General features: G+C 46.9%; 1 protein-coding gene across 1 annotated transcript; it reads right to left on the reverse strand.

Moving 5' to 3' along the window:
• Window positions 1-1,679: 1,679 nt before the first annotated feature.
• Window positions 1,680-6,877, reverse strand: LOC123753332 (cuticle protein 19-like). The gene is made up of 4 exons (XM_069339221.1): window positions 6,857-6,877; window positions 4,781-4,909; window positions 4,121-4,258; window positions 1,680-1,835 (listed from the first exon to the last, which is right to left on the reverse strand). Exons 1-4 carry the CDS (start codon window positions 6,875-6,877, stop codon window positions 1,680-1,682), a joined length of 444 nt encoding a protein of 147 aa, XP_069195322.1.
• Window positions 6,878-10,037: the final 3,160 nt, after the last annotated feature.

Consider the following 10,037-nt stretch of genomic DNA (forward strand, 5'->3'; position numbering starts at 1 on the left):
ATAAGCTAATTGATCACTCCAGTTGCGTTGAAGCTTATTGCAATTGCAAAATAACGCGTTGTTTGCGTATGTTGAACAACAGGACAGTCCTGAACCACTCCAATGGTCATAATATACAACGACAAAAACAACAACAACGCCAGTTCGATGTCTTGAACGTCAAGCCAACGCCATTCTTGGATATCGTGACCATTGTTTCCCTGGATATCTTGAGGTTATCTTGAAATGTTTTGGGGGTTTAGCGTCCCCGCGGCCCGGTCCTCGACCAGGCCTCCTTTTGTGTTGCACAGTCCCAAGAAGCAGCAGCCCGTAGCAGCTGTCTAACTCTCATGTACCTATTTTACTGCTAGGTAACAGGGGCATCAGGGTGAAATAAACTGCCCATTTGTTTCCCTCTCCACCGGGGATCGAACCCGGAACCTCAGGACTACGAATCCGAAGCGCTGTCCACTCAGCTGTCAGGCCCCCTTGGGCCAGGATTTATTTAGCATTTAATGTCCACTTACGAAACCTGTACATCTTTCCTCAATAACGGTTTTTGGGTTAAACAGTTCAAGAGCTTCGAAACAATTTAATGAACGTAAACCCTAGTCGCCATGAATAATGACCCAGGATGTACAGGTTTCGTAAATAGATAGGAAAGTTATTTCTTCATTGCTCGCCACGCCTTTTAACTCTGTACTTTAAACACACTTTCATTATACATTCAAAATAGTGCAGATTTCCCCCATTAAAAAAATATGTAGACGTTAGGCCTCATTCACTCTGAATCTTTCATTCTTATCGCTAGGCCTCGACAACCTGGTCTCTGGACTCTCGTATTTTTTTTTTTTTAAGTTGTCGACCAAAGCGTTAAGAATGCGACGTATTTGTAAAAATTCAAGTGCCTTCAAACTGACGTTTTCTATGCATCGGCCTGGATAGGTTAAGTGGGTTGCTTGGGTTCGTACGTTTCTGGTTACAGGGAAAAGTTACCTGTTTACGGTGTGGCACAGAGAACGGGCTGCTTGCATAGGTCAACATTAAACAATCCACATAAAAATATAGAAGTTTATTGTATACAAATAAACAATACATGTAACTGAATCACGAACAAAATTATCTAAAATTTTAGTATTCGAATGATTCTACTAACAACGGGATTGGCACTCAAGGAGGCCTCCATAACAGCACTCTGGACTCGTGGGACTGGAAAATTCGTCCTTCTTGACCTGAAATCTTCTCGGACACCGGACACTCTAACTGCAAATGCGATGCAGGTAGAAACTGCGTCGACTTGAGAATGGTCCAGGATGGACCGAAACGTCGTCGTCCCTTCACCTTCTAGTGTGTGGTCTGGTCTACAAACTGCAAATGTTTATATTTCAAAGACTTGAACACTTCAAAAGTACTGGTTTGAATGATAAAATACTGAGGTTATACAATAGGATCGAACCCGCGTCCATGGACTCCCCCAGACACATGCCCTACCCACTAAGCCCTATACCTGGGAAGGCTAGGAATACAAGTTCGATTCTACTGTATGGCCACAATATTTGATCACATATACATAACGTTCTAATGATTACAGTGTACCCTGGTTAGTGTACTCTGGCTATGTTATAGCAGATCAGGACTAGCAAAAGCCAGACTAAAGCTACTATTTAGCAAACTAGGACTATCAGTAGTGAGGCTTGAGACTACAGGTAGCTGGGCTGGTAGACTGGGGCTGAATTTGAGTAGATGTTCTTGGGCTTGAAGGTGACTGCCGGGCCGTGGTCCAGCGGGTACTGGGCCTCACCGTAGTACTGCACGTCCGCTACGAACCCTCTCTCGTGGTCGGCTTGGTAGTTCACCTGGAAGGATTTACAAGGGAGATGAGTAAGTACACACACACACACACACACACACACACACACACACACACACACACACACACACACACACACACACACACACACACACACTGTGGGGCCTCGTAGCCTGGTGGATAGTGCGCAGGATTCGTAATTCTGTGGCGCGGGTTCGATTCCCGCACGAGGCAGAAACAAATGGGCAAAGTTTCTTTCGCCCTGAATGCCCCTGTTACCTAGCAGTAAATAGGTACCTGGGAGTTAGTCAGCTGTCACGGGCTGCTTCCTGGGGGGTGTGTGTGTGTGTGTGTGGTGTGGAAAAAAAAAAGTAGTTAGTAAACAGTTGATTGACAGTTGAGAGGCGGGCCGAAAGAGCAAAGCTCAACCCCCGTAAAAACACAACTAGTAAACACACACACACACGCACACACACACACACACACACACACACACACACACACACACACACACACACACACACACACACACACACACACACACACAAGTAGATATGATAGAGCCCAATAAGCTCAGGAATCTGTACACCTGTTGATTGACGGTTGAGAGGCGGGACCAAAGAGCCAAAGCTCAACCCCCGCAAACACAACTAGGCGAGTACACACAAGGTGGCCGGTGGCCAAGCGAACAGCACGCTGGCACGTGATCCTCTGGTCCCGGGTTCGATCCCGGGCGAGAAACGATAGGCAGAGTTTCTTTCACCCTATGCCCCTGTTACCTAGCAGTAAATAGGTACCTGGGAGTTAGTTAGCTGTCACGGGCTGCTTCCTGGGGTGTATGTGTGGTGTGGAAAAAAAATAGTAATAGTAGGAGAAACAGTTGATTGACAGTTGAGAGGCGGGCCGAAAGAGCAGAGCTCAACCCCCGCAAGCACAACTAGGTGAATACATTCGCGCGCACACGCAAGCAAAACACACACACACACACACACACACACACACACACGTGTGTGTGTGTGTGTGTGTGTTTACATATAGGAGTTAATTCAGGATCCATAGGTGTTTTTTAAGCAGTGTTTGAAAGTGTGTGTGTGTGTATGTATATAAATGCAGTATCTGAAAGTGTGCGTATATATGCGGTGAAGAGTAGTCTATATATATATGTATTTTCCTATACATAAAATGCACAAGCTATTCTAATAAAACGTCGCATTTTGACGTATATTCTACATAAGACCAAAAATCGTCCTACTAGTAAATGGCAGCGGCTCGAGAAATTGACATACTGTCCCGTTTTCTGTTTTGGGTCCTCTGGTAGGTTAGGAAAAGGGCACTTTAGTACGACAGTTTCTTGACGTTGGTGAAACCTTAGAAGAGGACGGGCTGAAAGTGCAACTGTAGTCAGTGGGAACAAAATTCTTGTGATTAGTATTTTTTGTTTTCATAATGATTTAATGTATTTCTAATTCATTTTCATCTTAAAAAAGCTTATCTTTCAGTATAAGTGATTGGGCCAGTAGGCCTATATTGTAGTTACTGTTCATAACAAAACTATGTGAACTTAAAATTTGTTAATAATATAAATCCTGTTATCGGGGACCGGAAGCCTAAACCTAGGCCCATCAAGATCCCTAACCCCCAATATATATGTTTATTGCTAGGTAAACAGAAGAACCAGATGAAAAAAATTGTGCTAAACCGTTGTTGCCCTGCGCAGGGGTCAAACTTGTAGTTCTTGAACCTGATTACGTTAATCCAAAATTCAGTGATATTCGTTTTCGACTCACAATCGGGAATCCCGGGTTCGATCCCCCCCTGGATGGGACAGCAATGGATGTTCGCGTTTCCTTACACCTGATGCTTCTGTTCTTCCAGCAGAAAAATGGACACCCCTGAGGTTAGGCAACTGTAGTGGGTTGCATCCTGGGGCGTAGGCAGGACCTCAACAAGGACTTCCTGTCCCCGACCACGGCATCTAACCCATACACAACATAACCACAACATTGTAGCAACGTTATGCTGCTATGCCACGTTATTATACTGCTAGGACGTAAAACTGACGTTGTGGTTAAGTTGCGTGGGGAGGGGGTAGATAGAGCATTGGGAGAGAGAGAGCGCGTGGGGGGGGGGTAGATAGAGCATTAGAGGAGATAGAGAGCCTGGGGAAGGGGGGAGATAGAGCCTTGGGAGAGATCGAAGCCTTGGAGGAGATAGAGAGCGTGGGGAAGATAGAGCCTTGGGCGGAGATAGAACGCGTGGGGGGGGGGGGAGATAGAGCATTGGGGGAGATATAGAGCACGCGTGGGGGGGGGATATAGAGCAGGTGGTTACCGTCTGCTTGCGTCCGTCGGGAAGAGCGACGGTGTACGACCCCCTCACGGTGTTGCCGTCGGACTGCTCAGAGGCGCCGAAGTCCGTGCCGGCGTACTCGTCCCTCACGCCGTACGCGAAGTCGTAGGGAGCAGCGTCCTGTGTGGCAGGAGACACAGCATGATACTTGTATTCATTAAACATTTACGCAACTCATTACGAAACCTCTGCATCTTTCCTCAAACATGGCGGCTTTGTTGACATCTGTTAAATAGTTTATGAGCTCCGAAGCGCTAAGAGGTTGTTCAAGATGATGATAACCTTGGGATGTGAGGTTTAGAAGCTCGTTAACTGTTTAAGAAATGACAACAAAACTGCCATGATTTAGGAAAGATGTACAGATTTCGTAATATTGATTCAAGTGTAGGTTAGACATATATATATATGAATGTGATCGGGTGGATAGAGATAATAGGATAAATGGAGCTATGAATAGGATAGATAATGGTGGATAGATAATAGGAGTAACCTCGGATGGGTCAACAGGCCTTCAGCAGTTTCCTGTATTCATAGGTGATTCAAAGTATTCTTGTATTCATTCCTGTATTCATAGTTGATTTACCTGCCTGTAGGAGCTCCTGCCCTCGTAAGAGGTGTAGGAACTACAGGTAAGGGACTGACCTGCTTATAGGTGTTCTGGACACCATAGAGGTCCGCAGGGCGTGCCGCAGGGCGTGCCGCAGGGCGTGCCGCAGGACGTGCCGCAGCGTTGGTGCCCATCACTATCGCTGCCACCACCGGCAGCGCCATCTGTGGGTTAAGTATGAAAGTGTGATAACATGCACGCTAATACTCTAACCTGCGTTCAATTTGAAGTGATTTTGCCTAACCAGAAGCGTTCGAATCTAATCAACAAACCTATTAACGTCGACACTTAAACTAGTCGGAGATGCTTCAATATTATAGGGCTTTTAGTACTCAAAACCAATTAATTTTGACATTTTGATTCAGTGTTAAAATTGCAGTCTGGTCAACCAGGCTGTTAGATGCAGCTGTCTGACATGATTACAGCCTCCTTGATAAGGTATCCAGAGGTCAGCCAGTTATGTCCCTTATGTGTAGAGGGAGTGTTAAGAGTCTTGGGGCTTTGATATTGAGAGTTCACTCTCAGAGTACCTATTGCACCTCTGCTCTTCAACGCGGGTATTCTGCACATCCTGCCATGTCTCTTGGACTCATGTGGTGTTATTTCCATGAGCAAGTTTGGAACAAATCACTTTAATATTTTTCGAGAGGTAATTATTATGTTTCTCGCTTGGCTAAGCTCTAGAGACTACATATTTAAAATGTTTAAGCGGGCCCGAATAACTTAGATGATTTATTAAGTTGATTTTGGGAGTAAAACGCCTCTGCATGCTCTCCAGGTCAGTAATTTTTTGAGCTTTGAAAGGGGCTGACATTGTGCAACAGTATTACTCTAGAGAGCACTAACGTCTTGAAGAGTATCATCAGTGGTATGGGATCCCTTGTTTGAAAAGTTCTTGTTATCCAAACTGTAATTTTTTTTTGCAGTTGTGACGGCTACTTTATTATGTTCTTTAAAGGTAAGGTCTTCCGATATGGTTAAACCCAAATATTTCATGAGCTCTACATGCGCATACAATTTATAGTCTGAACGTATTGTATGCATACAATTTATACAGTCTGAGCTTAACGCATGCATACATCCATACAGAACCACTTCACTTGCAGGCGATGAGTCACAATAACGTGGCTAAAATATGTTGCCCAGACCACACACTAGAAGGTGAAGGAACGACGATGTTTCGGTCCGTCCTGGACCATTCTCAAGTCGAGAACGGTCCAGGACGGACCGAAACGTCGTCGTCCCCTTCGCCTTCTAGTGTGTGGTCTGGTCAACACTTCACTTGTATATTGCGGCCCAGCATCACAACGGCAGCTCCTTAGGACTCTCACCATACGACAACACTTATTGACATTAAAATCTACGCAAGTTTATGAAGTAGTAATTCACAAGAATACAAAAATAATACACGAGATTACACAAGTTTTTTTATAACATTAAAATATGACAATACGTCGTGTGAGTTCGGGTTGAATAATTACTTAAGCTTTTTTCTTTTAGATCAAGGTATTAAATAATGAGAAAATATTGAGGCTGTACAATAGGATCTAATCCGCGTACTTGCCCTCCATAGACACACGCCCTACCGACCAACACTCTCAGTACTACTAAGGAGTCTAGGGACGCAGGTTCGATCCCATCATATGGCGTCAATATTTTCTTGTCTATACATCATGGTTTTGCTATTTCATTGTGCATTGAATGTTGCTAAATATCATTAGATATAACACACATAACAGTTGATTGACAGACAGTTGAGAGGCTGGCCGAAAGAGCAGAGCTTAACCCCGCAAACACAACTAGGTGAATACAACTAGGTGAATACAACTAGGTGAATACAACTAGGTGAATACAACTAGGTAAATACATCAAGCGCCTTGTCCTAATATCCCACCACTTTTTTCTCGTATGCTTACCAAATGCTTTTTAGTAATTAATAATTCATTGTGTCGGGGGACAGGCAGCCAGTCTATATACGTTAGACTTGTATCGAGGTTAAGCTCGAATTACTGATCTTCCAGGATGAACCCCCACAACAATTCGACGAACTCTTGGGGATCTAGTTACTGCTAGGTGAACAGGCCCATTAGGTGATAGGAAACGCCTCTAACCATTTCTGTCTCGCCCGGCATTCTCGATTGTGGGTCGAGAATGAACCCTACTATACTACCGAGACCCCTCTTAATCATGCTGGCTCAGGGATTTCTCCTCATAATTACCCTGCCTCATAGCAAGTATTGGTCCAACGTTCAGACGAATTGTTGTGCCAGAAACAGTTCACGGAGTGCCGGACCAACCGGGCTGTGGTGGGTATGTGGGCCTGCGGGCCGCTCCAAGCAACAGCCTGGTGGACCAAACTCTCACAAGTCAAGCCTGGCCTCGGGCCGGGCTTGGGGAGTAGAAGAACTCCCAGAACCCCATCAACTAGGTATATGTGGGCCTGCGGGCCGCTCCAAGCAACAGTCTGGTGGACCAAACTCTCACAAGGGGTCGGGCCGGGCTTGGGGAGTAGAAGAACTCCCAGAACCCCATCAACTAGGTATATGTGGGCCTGCGGGCCGCTCCAAGCAACAGTCTGGTGGACCAAACTCTCACAAGGGGTCGGGCCGGGCTTGTGGAGTAGAAGAACTCCCAGAACCCCATCAACTAGGTATCAACCAGGTATCAACCAGGTATCAACCAGGTATCACGTTTGGTACTGTGGAAATAGTACAAATAAGCCAAAAGTCGAATAGTAAACGCCCTGACTATCCTAGGCCTAATTTAGTACATATTTTGTTAAATAGGCCTAGGGAAGGTTTGGGTTAGCGTCTTTGTCCTGCTCGCTACAGAATTAATACAATAAAATGTTAAATATTTTGGGTGTAACCGTCGGCTTTTGTACGTTACACGTATAGTTAATATGAGGTGAGGTAACTATGAGGAGAAATTACTAAGCCATTTCCCTATTGCCAGTATGACTATATATCACTTGGTAAAGATATGAGGAGCTGGGATATGAGGAGGAGGAGGAGCTGGGATATGAGGAGGAGGAGGAGCTGGGATATGAGGAGGAGGAGGAGGAGCTTGGATATGAGGATGAGGAGCTGGGATATGGGGAGGAGGAGGAGGTGGAGGAGCTGGGATATTAGGAGGAGGAGGAGGAGGAGCTGAGATATGAGGAGGAGGAGGAGCTGGGATATGAGGCGGCGGCGGCGGCGCTAGGATATGAGGAGGAGCTGGGATATTAGGAGGAGGAGGAGGAGCTGGGATATGAGGAGGAGGAGCTGGGATATGAGGCGGCGGCGGCGGCGCTAGGATATGAGGAGGAGCTGGGATATTAGGAGGAGGAGGAGGAGCTGGGATATGAGGAGGAGGAGCTGGGATATGAGGCGGCGGCGGCGGCGCTAGGATACGAGGAGGAGCTGGGATATTAGGAGGAGGAGGAGGAGCTGGGATATGAGGAGGCGGCGGCGGCGCTAGGATATAAGGAGGAGCTGGGATATTAGAAGGAGGAGGAGAAGCTGGGATATGAGGCCAAGGAGCAATGATAAGAGGAGAAAGACCTGGGATAAGACGAGGTGAAGAAATGAATTCCCCACCAATTAGACCATCAGGGATCGAACGCCGACCCTACAAGAACCAAAGGTGAGCTTCCTGCAAGGTCTACAAATTCTATCATTGTGGAAGGACAAGTTGAATATCCAGAGGATAATTACCTTGAAGAACATACTGCTTGTGAGGGAGGAGTGCGTGTAGGGGGTCCGGCGGCAGAGGAGACACTGACTGGGTGATGCTGGCCGAGCTCATCTTTATACATCCCCCGCAGGCCTCCTGTATTTACCTGTGACGTCACACGAACGACGCGGTGGAAAGTGACTGTAGTGATGAAAGGGATAGATCAACTTCCCGGGGGGCTCAGAGGGGCGGTCATCTGAGGTGGGGAACCTTGCCTGTGGGTCGTAGGGGGTGGGGAACCTTACCTGTGGGTCGTAGGGGAGTGGAGAACCTTGCCTGTGTGTCGTAGGGGGGTGGGGAACCTTGCCTGTGGGTCGTAGGGGGTGGGGAACCTTGTCTGTGGGTCGTAGGGGGGGGGGACCTTACCTGTGGGTCGTAGGGGGGGTGGGGAACCTTACCTGTGGGTCGTAGGGGATGGGGAACCTTACCTGTGGGTCGTAGGGGGGGTGGGGAACCTTACCTGTGGGTCGTAGGGGGGTGGGGAACCTTGCCTGTGGGTCGTAGGGGGGGTGGAGAACCTTACCTGTGGGTCGTAGGGGGGTGGGGAACCTTACCTGTGGGTCGTAGGGTACGGGGAACCTTGTCTGTGAGTCGTAGGGGGAGTGGGAACCTTGTCTGTGAGTCGTAGGGGGAGTGGGGAACCTTACCTGTGGGTCGTAGGGGGTGGGAACCTTGTCTGTGAGTCGTAGGGGGAGTGGGAACCTTACCTATGGGACGTAGGGGGTTACCTTGAGGTTACAGTGAGGTGTTTTCGGGGCTTAGCGTCCCTTCGGCCCGGTCCTCGACCAAAGCCTCCTCGTTGCTGGACTGGTCAACCAGGCTGTTGGACGCGCCGGCTCGCAGTCTGACGTATAAATCATAGCCTGGTTGATCAGGTATCCTTTGGCGTTTGTAGTTGCTTATCAAGTTCTCTCTTGAACACCGGGGTCGGCCAGTTATATCCCTTATGTGTAGTGGAAGCGTGTTGAACAGTCTCGGGCCTCTGATGTTGATAGTTCTTTCTCTCAGAGTACCTGTTGCACCTCTGCTTTTCAACGGGGGGTATTCTGCACATCCTGCCATGTCTTCTGGTCTCATGTGATGTTATTTCCGTGTGCAGGTTTGGGACCAGCCCCTCTACTATTTTCCACGTGTAAATTATTATGTATCTCTCCTGCCTGCGCTCAAGGAAATACTGACCTGATTTTTCTTTTTATGTTAGTTTTTTTTATGTTGTGTTTCAGCTTTTTCGTTTCATGTTATGATTTGACTGCGTTATGTACGTGATCCCTGCTTTTATATTTTCATTTTTTTCGTAGTGCAAGAGCTGGGACTTCATTAAATACCATATTATTTTCTGTAGCCCATTGAAAGACCTGATTTACATCTGATTGGAGGGTTTGCTGTGCTCTCTATGTTGTCTACTCTGATAAAATTCCTAGTGTTATCTGCAAAGGATGATACAGTGCTATAGGTTGTGTCCTTGTCTATGTCCGATATGAGGATGAGTAAAAGTACTGGAGCAAGCACAGTACCCTGGGGGACTGAGCTCTTCACGGTTGATGGTCAGGATTTTATTTTGTTGACTATTACTCA

The sequence above is a fragment of the Procambarus clarkii genome, chromosome 41 (genome assembly GCF_040958095.1).
Source record: "Procambarus clarkii isolate CNS0578487 chromosome 41, FALCON_Pclarkii_2.0, whole genome shotgun sequence".
Lineage (NCBI taxonomy): Eukaryota > Metazoa > Arthropoda > Malacostraca > Decapoda > Cambaridae > Procambarus > Procambarus clarkii.

Excerpts from the sequence above, each read along its gene's own strand:
- LOC123753332 (XM_069339221.1), bottom strand. The coding sequence starts at position 6,877 with ATGCCGGGCGAGACAGAAATG. Across the intron at positions 4,259-4,780 it reads TCCAGAACACCTATAAGCAG|GACGCTGCTCCCTACGACTT; the intron begins GTCAGTCCCTTA and ends CCTGCCACACAG. Across the intron at positions 1,836-4,120 it reads CCGACGGACGCAAGCAGACG|GTGAACTACCAAGCCGACCA; the intron begins GTAACCACCTGC and ends AAATCCTTCCAG.